This window comes from Pseudopodoces humilis, chromosome 1 (assembly GCF_049639895.1).
Source record: "Pseudopodoces humilis isolate 2021_Gansu_Grassland_sample_001 chromosome 1, ASM4963989v1, whole genome shotgun sequence".
Lineage (NCBI taxonomy): Eukaryota > Metazoa > Chordata > Aves > Passeriformes > Paridae > Pseudopodoces > Pseudopodoces humilis.
This window is the reverse complement of record NC_142200.1, coordinates 93229677-93245722: the sequence shown is the minus strand read 5'-3', so window position 1 is coordinate 93245722 and position 16046 is coordinate 93229677. Positions and strand designations below refer to the sequence as shown.

Sequence of the window (16046 nt, the reverse complement as noted above, 5' to 3'; positions counted from 1 at the left end):
CTGAGCTGTGCTGCTCTGTGAGTATCCTCCTGCCCAGCCAACCCTCATTCTCAAAGAGACAATTGACAGAAAGCCAGCATTGAGGAAGTCCACATTATACCGTGGTCCTTGTCATTTATCCATCTGATATAATACAGAGGGTAAACTTATCCCATCCAGATGTGTGAGGTGTAAAGTAGCTTTTCAACAAACCATCAGCACATCCCACCATCCTGTTTGCTTGGGCGATAATAAAGTTAACAATTTCATAAATTTTCATAATATGAAAAATTCCTTTGATACCCTCCTTTCTGTCCCAATCATTCTAGTCAAGAGTGATCCATTGTCACTTTGTGTGTAATGTGGAAAAGGAAGACTGGAAAAGCAATTACAGAAGCCCTGAAACAGTAGCTTTGGCATTAGCATACCTGCTTTTAGTGACAGCTAACAGTCTGAATACCACTTCCATTCCTGTCAGTACATGATTAAAACCATTAGATGTTGAATAAATTTTCTGATTCTCTTCAGAAAACTTACTTGGAGTCTTTGTGGGCCTGAATGACCAAGTATTCCCATCAGGCAATTGCCAAACTTCTCCTTTAAATATACTGTATCCTAAAGTACTTTCTTCATGCTTCATGATTGCAAGGGTGTATGAGGTCCATTGTCTTTCCAGGTAAACATAAACAAACTTTGGCAGAATAACATAAATTACTTTGTCCATTAAATTCTGGTGTGTGGGCCCTATTTCTTTTAAAGCTTATGTCTGATTTCTCAGCATCCATTGGGGTGTTTACTGAAATTTGAGCTTCTCTATCAATCATTTATTTCAAAGGTTGTTTTCTAGGTCCTACTGGTAAGTAAATATGGGGCTTGTCCTTATCAGTCCATTGACAGGTCATAATGGACCAGGTGATAAAGCCTAAAGTTCTCCCAGCACTTAGTGAGGTTTTTTTCTTTCCTCTCTCTTCCTCTCCTCAAAGGGTTGCAGGTATGTTTTTTCTGTGAAAGCCTTTTGTTTTTCATGTTTCCCCCTTGCACTGTTTTCACTAAGTGTTCTCTTCTTGTTGCCTGAGAGCTGCATGGGGAGTGCCTAAAGCTACTGCAGTCCTCCAAAACTAATTTTGCTCCAGGAGTGTTTTGATCCTTCTTTTATTCAGGCTGGGTATCTTTAAAAGTCTTCACCTGGCACTCAGGAAGTCTCTGCCCTTCAGTTTTTGGGCCTCTCTCAAAGGCCCAAGTTTGTTCTCTGGGGTGGTTTCCCAGCCCATTTCCCTTGCATGGTGTCATGAAAGAGTCTTGCCCAAGAAGACAGGTCATCTTGGGGATCTTGTAACACTTCATTATTATTATTACATCTCCTCTCATTTTCTCTTGTCACCCAACTGAAAACATTTTTAATGTTATCAGGGCTTCTTTCAATAGAAGTCTCAGCATATTAGGATCAGCTTCTGGGGATATTGGGATATATCCGTTTGAGTGTCCGTACATTGTGTTGTAACAGTGGTGAATATTTCACAAGATGAACACATGGGTATGGAAGCTGGTCCTGCTCTTCCCATAACCTCTGTTCCTCCTGCCCAATATGTAACCCTGCTGATTATTGAATGGGGTTGATTGATAGGCTCAGGTCCTAGATTTAATAAGACTCCTGGTCCCCGGTATCCATCAGCTCCACTTCCGTCCAGCAATATTCTACGTGCTCCTGAGGGACTCACTCTCAACAGTTGCTCAGTCTCTGACTCCTCTGGTTTTCATCCATATTTTTCCTGTATGTTTGCTACTTGCAGAGGGTCCCAGGGAGTAGTTCTGACCATGTTTTATTTCCTGACCTCCTTGAGGTCTTTTGAACACTTCAGTCTTAATTATGGATATAATTTTTAATTCTAGAACTGCTTCCTTTCTAGAAGAGGAGCTAAAGATTCATTTATTTCACTGGAGTCCCATCCTCCCTCACCATCATTTTCATCAGGGTTTTCCCAAACACCACCATTTCAATCCTCTGGTGATACTATTAATTTCTGGATTTTTCTTACAGCTGGGGGATTGGTGAGTTTAATGTCAACTCTGATTTTTTTTTCCCAAGGTTTTTTGCTTTCCCTTGGATTCTTTTAACTGTTGTTTTACCTGGTCATTTTGATACCATAAAGACAATTTTTCTTTCCTTTATTTACTATCTCACATGCTTAGTTTATTTCATAATTTGCTCTCTTTATTGCCATGCAGCCTTTAAGCATAACCTGGACAAATTTATTGTGCTTAGTATTAAAATGATGGAAGTGTGTTGAGACCTCAACAGAGCAAAGATTATTGGGGTTTTTTTACATTTTAAGCATTTTAAGCATTCATTACAAGTTAATGTGAATGCTGGGCTACAAATGTGGAACAAGAATCTTTAATTTAGTTAAAAGGAAAGAAAGCCAACAGGCAAACTGGACAAATCTTATTAAAAGCCAAAGAGCTGTTTAGTTTTTAACAAAAAAAAAAAAACCCGAAAAACTTCATTGAAATTAATGTTTAAGGATTAAGGAGGCTGGGCCTCTGGGTTTTAGAATACCAATACGTGGGCATGGCTTCTTCTGGCAGCGAGACATGCTTTGTGCATACATGTACTTATGCTGTGTCTTTATGCTTTCCTTACATGTCTGCTGAGGACCCATCATGCTTCCCTTTGTGTTTGGAAGGAATTTATGCTGCCGGGACAGTATGTTGGGATCCAAAGCACAGGCAAAGAGTATGTTCCCTTTTTTGGGGGCACTGCTTCACCTATTGTTTTCAGTACTTCTTCATACACTGAAGACCTGCATTAACATCCAGTCCAACCTGAAAACAGGCTGTGCAAGCTCTTCCCCTTCTCCTAATGTGTGTGCTTTTAGTGCTCTGAAAAGTCTCCCTGTCAGCAGAGAATCTCCCTTGCTCTGTCCTGGTTTGTCACCTTGTCTCTCAGTGAGATGGACCCCTGCAGTGGTTGTGTGACTAGTGGGGTTGCTGATTAAAATACCTTAAAAGCTGGTAATCAGGTTGGTTTATTATTCAGATGACTGTGAAATTAGAAATTTAGTTTAGACTGGGCACTGAAGTATTGGATGCATGAAGTAGGTATGTAATTGCTGTCTTGAATGATGAAATTTTCAGGTTCATTTTAGAGTGAGGAGTCTTATTCTGAAATGGAGATTTTCTCTTCATGGAAAACTAGAAGCCATTTCCATGAACACAGTGATAATGGTGGCTCCCAAGTACAGTTTTGATCAACTGCACTGTCTATTCTGAAGGCTCATTGCAGTTCCTAAATTTGCTTTGCAGTTTTATTCCAAAAAGAGTCTTTCAGATTCAAAGGCTTTGGACTTAATAAGGGGAGCATTTATCACTATCTTAGGAATTTTATTTAATTTTAATTATAATTTTACTTTTTCCTGATTGACAGTGAAAAAGACTTTTGGCATTTTATCTGGCTGCATTTGGCTGTCACTGATAAGTGATTAATAAGTTTTAATCTGAAACCAATAAAATGCACAGTGAGTTTACACATGCATATTTTGGGGTGTATGGAAATAGAAAAAAGAAAATATTTATAGTAGTGAATGTATCCTATGTTCTTTACTGTCCTTTTCCCTTCCAATTTAGCATTATGTGGAATCTTCTCTTGAGCACTAGACTGTTAGAAAGTAATTGTTTCCTGGGTCTTAACATCTGAAGAATTATGCATATAGTGTATTTAAGGCTTAACCTAATCTTTCAACTGAGCTTAGTTGGGCTAGCTGTGTATTTACTTTGAATTTATTTTTTTTTAATACACTGAGAATTTCACCAGCATGCCATTTATATTACAACTGATCCATGTCATAATCCTCTTAAATCAAGATGATTAAAGAATTTCTTAGAGCTGAATGCTCTTTGTGCAAGATTTTAATTCACCACTTCTCAGGGCAAATCCAGATTGCGAGCTGATGCTTTGGTGTTTATAACTTATGAGGCACACTACAAATGTTATGATCAGGCTTCCACTGCACTCACAGAAGCCTTAATAACATGGAATATATTGTATGCAACAGTAATTGCCACTGGAAATGTGAGGTTTAGAGCTTAGACTAGTGCATCAGGTTCAGCAGAATTTGGGTTTATGAAAGTGACACCAAAGGTACATTTAATTATCAGCTGCTTGGTTTGAAGTTTAGAAAAGAAAAAAGAGAGCAAACCACCAAAAAAACCCCCAGCCTATTAATTTTTTGGTTTGTGCCACATCCTGCAAAGAGTTTGTGTAGGAAGTTGATCAGGAAAGTAGCAAATTCAGAAGTGTAGCAGAAAATTCTTGCAGGGGAGAGCCCTCATTTAAAGTCTATTCCATTCAAATACAGTAGTTTAATTGTGGTTGCATGGTTTGCAAAGTAACGCCCTACATAAACTATAAAAAAAATAATTCTAGAGTTAATAGACTGAAGTTTGAGGTTTTTGCTGTGATTTAGAGAAGTCACAGACTAGAGATGGGCTGAGCCACTCCACAGTTTTTCAGATCTATTTTTGATTGTTATGAGGTCTTAGAAGTTAGTGGTCATTTCAATTTCCTGGTTTTGTTACTGGGTAAAAAAAAAAGGAAGAAAAAAGCCAACCCTTATTTATAAGGAAAGCTGCACAGAACTCCAGGTATTGCTGTCCTGCTCTGAAATGGTTACAGTAAAATTATGAACTTGCCAAAGAGTACAAACCTGGGCTGCTGAATAGCCACTCTGATTGTGAACTAAAACTGTTGTCTGTGTTTTCCTGCTGATAACTTTTAAGATTAAGAACCTATCTGCCATTAACACACAGACCATATAATTTCTGCACTGTCAAAGCAGATGAAAAGGCTGCTGAAGAAAGAGCTTCTCATTTGCAGAGATTTTATGAGACCCATTGGCTTATTCCTTGCATAGTAGGAGACAAATCTGTAGCAAGAAATGAGAACCCTTTTTGCTGTAGGTGTGTATTGTTGCAGTGCTGAATCATGGTAGCCAGAGTGTTCTAATGCCAGTGGGGAACTCAGATGATGATAAACCTTGAAGCCACTTTATTCAAACACACAGTGAGTTTCTTTGGGTTTGCTTTTAAGGAAGTGAGTGAATATTTCACAAAATGTTAAATGGGAAAATATATACTTATCAGCAGGAAAGCATGCTGCTTAATTCCCAGCAGGAGTGTGTAAAAGTGTAGTGATGCTCAGTTTGGAATGATGGGACCAGGGCAGACATTTCAGGGTTTTGCATTTGCTTTGTGACAGTTTAGCCCCTAGCACACAGCTATACTCAAGAGAAGGGTGGGTTATGGAACAGGCATGGAATTTAAAAAAGATGTGACTGAATGACCACTGCTTTCTTAATTTCAAAATGTGAACGGTCTTAATGAGCTGTAATTTAAATCAAATAATAAATTGAATGCTTAGAAAGATGGCGAGTAAATGAGATGAAAGACCAAAACAGGGAGAGGGACACTCAGTCCTTTATTTTTGTAGTTGTTAATGTATAAAGATGAGTGAGCTTTTCCTTTGCTCAAGCATTACTATATTTCCTATTAGTAAGGGAGAATGCTGCATACAAGGGCAGCCTCTAGATGCACCTTTTGCAGTTTCTGTTGAGGCAATCGGATGTCAGCATTCTCTAATACCATCAAATTGTATTACGAATTCAAAATTCTCGAAGGAGAGGAAGCAATTGCTTAAAAGCTTGAGGCTACAATGGTATCAAGGGAAAAAAATGTATTTTTTAATATTCTCAGCAGTTTTATATGTATATTGATAGCAGGTTATTTTCAATTCCATTGCTTTTTGATGACAGGAGTCACAGACATGAACACACATGCAAAACTATCAAGAAGGCAGTGGCTTTTTGTTGGAAATGGGCCTTGTACAAGAGTGATGCTTTTAAATTAAATAAACCCCAAAACACACACAAAACTACAAAATAAAATTATGTTATATGCAGGCATAAACAGATGTCTTCCATTTTCCTCATAGCAAACTATTCAATTTTATGAGCCACGTTTTTTTCTTTTTTTACATTTGGTTTTGGATTTTACTTACTGTTTTTATGAGGCAGCCTCTGTTGTAAGTCACATTAATTTTTTTTTATAGTCACATTAACTTCCTTATGTATAGGGCTTGCAGTTAATAGATGTCTCAGATTTTCACAAAATACTCAGGACAGACTTATTACAATGACTTTTAAAATTTCTACTATTAAATTTCATTCAGTTTAAAATCTGAAATGCATTAATATCTCTATATTTTGTAATTTTCACTGCAATAAATGTTTTGCAGTTAATGATGTTTAGGAAAGGAGCTTATATAAAAGCCATTTATTCTGTGCTTAATTATTTAAAAATACTTAAACTCATTAATTAAACTTAATATTTAATTAATATTAAATAATTAAACTTAATTATTTAAAAATAAACTCAGATTTCTTATGAGTTAGTTTAATACATAACTTAATTAGTATTTAATAAAGTCTTATAACCTTTTTTATCAAAGTGCAGATAAAGAATTCCAGCTGAAATACTGATTGGCATCAAACAGAAAATGATCTTTGCATTTTAGCCAGGACTTGCTTGGTTATACATGCACCAATTTGTGGTTTCTTTCTCTACATACTGAGCTGAATGCACAATACACTGAATGCTTCTGTATTGAGACAACTACTAAAACATGAAATTTTGCTAGTCAAAATCTTTTGGGCGTTTATAAATTTGCTGTTGCTGGTAACTTCTCTGTTCTGTACCTATCAGGAGATTAGGAAGTAAAAAAGATCTAGGAAATATCTAGAAAATTCTCCTGAATGGGCAGCAGAATCCCTTTTACACAAATTAATTCCCTGGGGCTGCAAAGCCAGCAAGAGCTGGCATGGATAAGGGCCAGGACAGAGTAGGTAACTCTCAAAACTCTCAAAATGAAGATCTTTGACTTGTAGGAGTCATTGTGCAAGTCATTAAGAAGTTTTAAAATAGTCTTAAATTGAATTTGTTTTATCTGTCTATTTGCAACAGTCACAGAGATGAAAAGCTCTGCAGGAATATAGTTCCACCTTCTATCTTTGGTGAAAGCAGTTGAGTACTGAGCTGCTTACTTTGAGATAGACCTTGGCCAAGGACAAAATCAGAAACCTCATCCCCTGCTTACCAGTCATTATGCTTTCCAAGCTTCTCATCCAAACCTGACCACAGTGCCTTTCTCTCACCCATAGCCTCTGGACGTGATTACCAAAGACTGTTTCCGACTACATCCTGTTCATGTAATTTCACTGCCTTTTTCAGCTGAAAATTTCTCTTGTTCTTACTATTTGTGTGACTTCATTGCTCCTAGCTCTGAAGAAGCTGGCCATAAAGTAGGTGCCAGTAAGTGTTTCAACACCTGTGTCATTTGAATTTACTTGAGGCGGGTTGAGTTGGTCCTTGGCATTTTTGAGGCAGTAGATACCTTTCCTTGTCAGGGCTGTTACCATGCTCCAAATGTTCCCTTTCCTGGTAACCCTGACAAGGCTTTGAGGAATTCAGAGTTTTAAGCCATCTGGATCCTCCTGAGATTTCATCACTCTTTCTCTCTGTGGGATTATGGAGCTTGAGAAGAGGCGGGAGAGAGCACAACTCTTGAAGAAACTCCATAGGAACATAGGAAAGCACTTGTGGTTGCAGTTTTCATTCATCCCTTTAGCCTGAAACCAAAAAGTTCTGTAAGAATTCTTTCCAGTCTCCAGAGTCTTAATAAGTATTGTTTGTTGGAGAAATAAATATGAACAAAAATTCAGTAAAAATACTTGCCTGAAAACAAGGAGCATTTTTTCATTGTTTTGTTTTGTTTTTTTTTTTTTCCTGCTGCACTTCTGAGTGTGTGGTAACATCACAGCATAAACATTCAATTGCTGGTAGGTAATAGTCCAGCAGCATTCCTCTTTGAAGGCTTTCCTGAAGGGAGATTCCTTTAGGAAGCTTAAATTGGCTTGGGTACCTGCAGACTTGTTTTTCTTCCCTTCTCTCATTCTTTCAAGTTTCTACTCTTCTGGTCTGTAAAAGCCATTTTTCTGCCTTCCAGTCAGAGCATTGGACCCTGTTGCTTCCCTTTCTTTTCACCAGTATTTCCTCAGCTTTCTATTTGCTCTTATACAGTTCCTCATTCCACATATTTTTTCTAACATCACTATCTCCTTCAGTGTCTATATCCTCCAGCCTCTGCATATTCTCTCTTTCCACCTGGCTGCTCCTTTTGAATGAATCTGTTCTTTGCCCTTCTGCAGGTTATTCTTCCCCCTTTTTACCTAAATTGCTGAACATGACCTTGCTTTAAAATAATCAGAAATAACAGGACATGTTTAATTTACCTAACTCTCTGTTTAGAGTATAAAAAATAGTGCTGATTTTTGCCTCAAGGTAGTCACACAGTGACTGGCAAGACTTGAAAAACTCCAATATCTTCTTTTTGTTTGGACATCATGTAAGAATGCCCTCATAGAAGATCACAAAATTTTCAATGATTTTTGCTTGGCCTCTTGACAGAAGCTGCACTTGCTGTGGCATGGAGAACTGAGAACCGAACTGAAATAAATCCTCTGTTTATACTTACCAGCAAAGCTGCAGGGAGACATACCTTCCTTTCTTACCCTCTTTCAGAGCTCTTCTGCTTCAGGGTTGCTTGTCTGTGGTCAGTTCTCAGGTAGTTTGAGGCACAAGAAAGTCAGAGTTGACTCATAAAAGAGGACCATGTTTAATCTACAATTTTGTATGAACTGTTTGTAGTAGTCATAAATGTTCCATAATAGAAGTGCTGGAATTTTTCTTTTTGGCACGGTACACCACATATTTCTGCTTCAGTGCAGATTGCAATAGAAGCCCATAACAATACAGGATGAAGATGTGCAAAAATGTTTCTACATGTAATTTATGGCATTTTCTAAAATGCTTTCTTGGTTTTTTTTTTTCCTCCCTTAGAGACATTGAAGAAATTGACTAATGATTCAGACACAGAGATGTGAAATATTGCATCAATAAGATTTTTCATACTTTTTTTTCCTAAACTAAAAAGCATTATCTATAAAATATGAGGCAAAGTTACCCAACTGAAAACATTTCCTTGGAAGTAACTCAGAGCACCAATAATTGTGATTAATGTGGCCTGAAAACTTCTGTTGACAAGATCTTGACACAGAATCACATAAACAAGAAAGGTGTTGGCCTTTCACTCAGCTTCCATCCTCCAAATATTTGTAACTTCACATGCAGAAAGTTTAAATACTTCTGGCTGTAGAGTTGCAATTAACATTTTAAGCTATTTTCATAATGCTCCATTTATTCAAATCAATTTTATATAAGTTATTTTGCAATTTTTGTATTTCTTTTCACTTTTTGTAACAAAAGACAACAGTGTGTGCCCTAATTTAAGATTAATTGCATCCCTTGCCATTACCTTTCAAATTTTTTGTTCAAGTATTACAATTTCCCCATCTTTCAGTTAGTGTCATTTTTTTCTTCATCTATTTTGGCACATTTCAGACCTAAGTGTTTTAATTCCTTCCCTGACTGTACACATATTTTGGACATCTGTCTTCCATTCTCTTATGTTTGTGCAGAGGTAAATAATTTCCCTTTTGTTGTACATGTTCTATTATCCTTAAATAATATTTGCAGTCTGTGGAAGAACAGGAATGCTGTTTCTCTTGAGAATTCTTTCTGTGCAAGACAACAGTGGTATCCCCGAGAGATGCTAGAGTGTTGTGCAGAGTTCTTTTCAACTAGTAGCTTTTCATTTATGATCAGATTTCTGAGCAAACACCTGCTAGAAAGTGCTTGGAGGAAATTCCACTGAGATTTCAGATTTTGCTCATCGAAACCCTGCAAAAACCTTTTTGGGCACGCTCTTTTAAAAGAGAAATATGATTCCTTACTGAAACTTACAGTCTTCTTTCCTCTCTCCTGCTCCCTCCTGGTTCCATAATTAAGTTTTTTCAAAATAGTGCATGTCTGTCTCCTTGGGTTGTTCAGCGTAGCCCTGAGCCTGATCTCTCTTCTAAGAAGAGGTGCTTTAAAATTGAGAATCCTCAACTCTTGAGTGGATTTGGCTTCCAGGGCTAACACATGTTCATCTCCCTTGTACTCCTCCTTTTGCCCTGGAGTAAAAACCTGATGAAAATTGCCTCTGCACCAAAATCCTTTTTACCTCCAGAGGCCAGAGAGTCCCCATTTTGGTTGAAAGACTTGGGGACCTTGAAGGCAAAGGTGTTATTACAGAGTCTAAATGGAAGGAGGGTGATATTAAATGCAGTTCTTTCAGACTCTGAGTTGACTTTTTATAGTTCAGTGAGCCAAGGAATCTAGGGCAAGGTTATTTTCTTATGTACTTAAGGGGAGGCCTTGAAATAGCAGAGTCTTCTTGGTGGCTTTTAGGGAACATTTTTCTCTCAGAGTGTGGTGGAAATCTATAACTCTAATGTCTATGATGAGAGGCATCTGATAATACCAGGTAAAAGAAGCAGAGCATTCTGTCTCTTAGAGAGCTCAGAAAAATGGCAAGTGTGAAGTGCATTGATTATTTGAAAAAGTACAGGTAACATTCTGTTCAGATGCATCTTGTTGTTATTCTCAGCCACTCCATGTTTTTACTGCTGATTTTGTCAAAAAACCCAAACAAGTCTTGTGTCAAAGGGGATTTGTAATGAGATACATGCAGGTAGATTGTCCAAGATTTATCATACTGTCATCAAGTATTGAATGTCCTTAGTTGGTTTCAATGGAACATCCATGCACATGCATTGTATTTATTATAATTTCCCAAGAAAAAGGAAATTAAAAAAGAAAATTATTATTTTCATGTGCAATATGAAAATCAGGCCTTGAAAAACATCTCTGAGTTATTTAGGATAAGAATCCAACCAATGATGCCAAGAGACCTCCGGTATTTCCAACAGGGATCCTTTCAGAAGACAAGTGCTGTAGATCTTTTGGTAGGGTGGGGAGTTCCAGCAGGACTGATGTCTGGGTAATCAAGCTGCCCTGTCCATCAGGAAATCTCTCTCCTAAGATGCACCCAGCAGCACCACTTTGGAATTTCATTGTGATGTGCCATAGAAACCCCCAATTCTGCCTCTTCATTTCAGACTGTGAGAACAGCCTTCATTTCTGGTCCTCTGGGCAGTGTCTGTCAGGCAACTCCTAAGCCCATCTGGCACCTCCCCTCCAGCCATTTACACTTGAGGTATGGTGCCTCAGAATTTGTTCCCAGGGCAAACTCTTCCCTTGACTCTCACAGTGATAAGAAAGTAACTGGAAAACTAGACAGCGTAGTCAGTGCTGACTTTTTACGCAGTTGGATGCTGGATTTCTCTGGGTCTTGTGGTTTTATTAATTTTTTTTCCCACCAAACTGGTTCTGTGCTATACTAAAGCTGGTTTTTTAGCAGCATCCTGCAATGTCAATCAATTTGTATTGGTTGATATTACCAAGTTCAGATCCTTCTATGAAGAGCTAGGAGGCAGTCAGAAATAGTGGAAACACTTTTTCATCTTTCTTACTGTAGTTACATATTACATTGGATATGGGCACATCTTCATATTTCCTTGATCAGTGGAGAGAGATAATTTGGAGTAACCCGTGCCTTTAGTTTCTGGGCTGTTTTCAGTTCAGGGGAAAAAAGAGAGCATCGTGCATCACTTGGAAATCGTACCTATTCATAGGTACATATGTACCTATCTTCACTTTTCTAATTAGCTGATACTGTAAGTCCTGTGTTGGAAACTTCTGAAACCCCTAGTTATTCCTTATACATAGAGGAAAGGAATTACTAAAACTAAATGGTATAAGATCTTTGCAAAATTGAATACCAATGCAAATTAACATCCTTGTTGTCCAGGAGTACCTGCTTTTTAATGTGTATGTGGAGTTTCAGCTGTATGTGCTACTTGCATGTGCCCAGAGTTGAGGAGTAGAACTAATCCAACTGTTGCTCTTAATCTTTTAACCCTGACCTGATTCAGCATGTTTGTTTTTGATTCAGAGACTGAAATTTTTGATAGATGTATGTTATTACTATGCTTATTACTAAAGGATACTGTAATTGACTGTAGAAACGTTAAGTATTATGTTGTTGTTGTAATGTATCTAGTTCAGATTCGCTCTGGATCTTTGCCCAAAGTGAAGGAACTTCAGATTCAGGACATGGTTCAGTTCCCTTTCAGTTCCCTTTCTTTTTTTCCCCCTTCCCCAAGTGGTGTACTATGTAAGTATTTGTTGTTAAAAGGAAAGAAAAACAAATTGACAATAATGTGAGACTGAAGTTCCTTGAAAGAACTGTATGGGGAATGATGGGTCAGCTCAGAAAGCTTTTCTCAGAAGCAAAATTGAATGTGCAGTTCAGCAGTTGAGCCACACTGTGTCACCATTGGACTTCACTTCCTTACACTCAGTCTTTCCCATTATAGGTGAAGATATTTACAAAGCCAGAGAAGAGGGGTCTGAAATGTGGGGGGCAGTTGAAGTGCAAGAAGATGAAGATACTCTTGTGGAAGTTCCACTGGACCAGGTAGTGATGAAGCTTTAAATAAATGGCTTTGCATTTTTTTTTCTTAGGATTACAGATTGTGTGTTGATTCTCTTTCCTCAATTTCTTTCAAGTGTACAGCATAATTCTGTGGGGATGACTGTAAGCTCCACAATACAGCTTTTTTTATGGCAGCTTTAGCAAATCTCCCTTTCTGTGTTAATATGTCAAATGTCAGTTACCTTTTCATCAGCTTTAGAACTGCTTTGAGAGCTCTTACAGAGCCTTAGTGAATCAGGGCTCCTGCTGTTACATCCTACCAAATAGGTTCACCTGAATTGCAATCTCTTTATGCTGTAGAGCAGTATTCCTCCAGCTCTGGACCACAACATGTGTGGATTTATCTGATTTTTGTTAAAGCTGACAGCACTTAGTTCTGTTGGAGCAACATGGTGCTTTGCTGGCCAATTTTTTAATCCGAAGATTTATGTGCAATAAATAGGTCATGATAATTAAACATAAGATTATATGTCCTATTTTGTACTTTGATTTGTGCTCCTGCTAACTGATATAATACAAGGAATAGGTAAATTGAAGCTTATTCCAAGGAAGGGAAGAGTAGAATTGCTCAAACTATTTGCAGAAAACATACGTGCTTTCTTTCTGCTAATGAATTGCTCACAAGACAGTCCTCTTTTTCATCTTACGTGTTTGTAGGAATTTGCCAGCTTTGTTCAGCTTTGTTTCCTGTTGCATTGTGCTTTTGGTGTCCATTGATGATGGCTTGGAGCCTGTCACATTGGCCACAAAATAGTATTTCTGATCCATGCTTTGATGTAAGGAATCACAGTTTATCCAAAGGATTTCTCAGGCAAAAAATCATCCCAGTAACATCAAGAATCTTGGGCATTTTTATGACATACTGGTGGTTAGCAGAGCTGAGGATTGCTTGTTTATGTGAGTCTGTAAAAAATGGGAGGGAGCTAAAGATAAGAGTTTGTAAATGCACTTCAATTACCTAGGGCAACGCAATGGAGCATAAAAAAATCTATGAGATTTCTGGAGTGTGTTTGAGACAGGTTTTTGATGTTGGTAGTGAGAGATATATTTAGGTGAATCATTCTGCTGAATTTACTTCTCAAGAATAAATAGAAACTTGTTTGACATCTGACAGTGGAAGCCGTAGTTGCACTAGCTGTGAAATGGTCAGAGTTTAAGCCCCTGAAGAAAGTAGGGTGGAAAATAACAAAATAAAAAAACCCTAGAAGTTAGGAGAGTTGCCTTTGGCTTGCTTGGGAAACTGGCCGCAGGATCGTGTGTGAGGCTGCCCTGAAGTGTGGAGGAATTCAGGAGATCTAGTTGATTTCCAGGAGAAACTTCCTCGAACTACAGTAACTATGGCCACTGTGCAAGATAACAAGCAAGCATAACAGGAGGCCAATTTGAGCAGAGGACTCCTGACCTCAAACTAAAAGAGGCAGAAGGGGGGGGATAGATTATTAAAGAGCAGAATAGAGGCATTTTCTGGATATGCAGAAATGGAATTGAGAGAGGAAAAGCTTGTTGAGAAATGGAAACTGGTGCATGTGCTTGGGAATAACTACTATGGATGTACTATGGACAGATCATACTTTACCCATTTTCATTGCCTCAGTGATGAAATAAGTCGGTCTGTGGAGGAAGGGAGAGCAGTTATTGTCCTTTATCTTGCTTTCAGCATAGACTTCCATATTTTAAGGAGAAATTGGAAGAAGTGTGGTAAATATAGGGAGGAAAATAACCTTAATGAGAATAGAGACTAGATTTGTGGGCTAAAAGGTAGGTGAAAAACTGGCGTATTTGGTTAGATTTAAAAGCTGGTTGAGATTTATCTGGTACCTATTTACAGATGGTGGTCCTTAGGGTTTGGTACTGTACCTGAGACATTGTAATATGTTCATGGGTAACATAGGTGATGGTATGGGACACAGCCTTATTCAGGCCCAGCTGTCATTATCAGGTGAATGCAGGGCTGTCATTCAGAGCTTGAAGGAATAGGATGACTTAAGCCTCATGAAGTTCAACAAGAAAGAAAGGTACAAAGTTGGGCACCTGTAAAGAAGTAACTGTCTCAGTGCAGTCTTGACAGAGGTGGGCTAGAAAGGAGCTGTAGAAAGGGCTATGCAAGTTCCCATGGCTGGCAAGTGCTCCCTGTGGGGATGAGGTGGACTGTGTAGGATGGGGTAGTAAAAGCACAGCCAGCACATCAAGGTCACTGATTATTTTTCTTGACTGGACGTCTCTGAGGTTGCATCTAGAGTATTTTTCCAGCTTTGAGTCCTTCTCAGCAGAAGAGAGATATTTAGAAACAAGAAACAGCACAGCAGCAAATTAAAAAGTTTAGGGGCTAGAGCTTATGTCACTATTTAATTGCTTACTAAATATTGCTTATTATTTAGTTGGCTGATTTTTTTTCATGTTTAATGTCTAAAAGAATACTAGGCATGCCTTTAGCTTGTGTTCTGCTTTTACAAACAATACCTGAGGTGAAATAGATGTTTTGTGAACTTATTAGCCAGTTTGAAGACTGACACCATACCATCTAAAAAATTATACAGATTTTATCCTTGGCTCCTGTTGGTTAGAAGTATCATTCTCATTATTTATTCACTTTAATGGGGAGGACTGCTGCTCAGCTATTTTATAGACATTTTTCTTGAAGACACATGAATCAGGTGATAGAGACAACAAGAACATGACTGTCTTGCCTCCTGATAGAAGGGATGTGATACAGCTGTGTCTTCTCACAGCACATACCTGCCCCACCCTCAGAGTCTTATATGATGAGCAGCATTGGGCTCAGCCCTGTTAATTGTGGTTGTCCTGGTGAGGTGTCATGATAATTAGGATGTGTTGTGTTATATTGATAGCACTGACATTGGGGAAGAACATGCCGGCTGTTTTCTTAATCCTAGTTTCTTATGACATCCTGAAGCACATTCTGCTCTGGTCTTGACAGTGTAATAATCAAATTCAGAAATTATTAGCCTGTTTATTGGCCTCTGAAGGTGTGTAAAGAATTCCTCTGGGCAACGTAGGACATTTGGCTGTGTAAATTGGGTTGTCAGACCTTAGTTTTTAGGCTGAGTGCAATTCAAAGAAATCCAGCCCTGGAGTCAGCTGCCTTACTTCTCCACAGAGATCCTATAGCACAGGCAGTAGCTCTGTGTGTCTCACCAGTTTGCCTCTGCCAGCTGATGGTGACCATCCCTAGGGAGGGGGAAAAACTCTCTACTACCACTTCTCTGTTTGGCAGTGGAACTGTTCACACAGTTGCCAGTGAGCATCAGATGTGCTGGCAAGCTTGCAATGCTAGGAACTTGCTGGATACCTCTAAGCTCATGTACCAAGGTCCATTCATCATGTTCAGATAGAAATATTTTTCACTTGCTACCAACAGATTTTGCTATCTGGACAAGGAACTGAAAGCACGTGTAGTTGATGGGGAAAAAACCGATTTAAAAATCAGTCATGCACACTGTATAATCTGAGCCATGGATTATATATAATGTTAAAACTTCATGTATAGTTTCCTTGG

At 38.3% G+C, this 16046-nt stretch overlaps 1 protein-coding gene across 1 annotated transcript in view; it reads left to right on the top strand.

The window, feature by feature from the left end:
• Window positions 1-16046, top strand: part of DCDC2 (doublecortin domain containing 2) — a 53986-nt gene that overhangs the window by 26060 nt on the left and 11880 nt on the right. The window contains exon 8 of the mRNA XM_005525247.3: window positions 12411-12511. Coding sequence (XP_005525304.1) covers window positions 12411-12511 — 101 coding nt within the window. The remainder of the gene's footprint in view (window positions 1-12410; window positions 12512-16046) is intronic.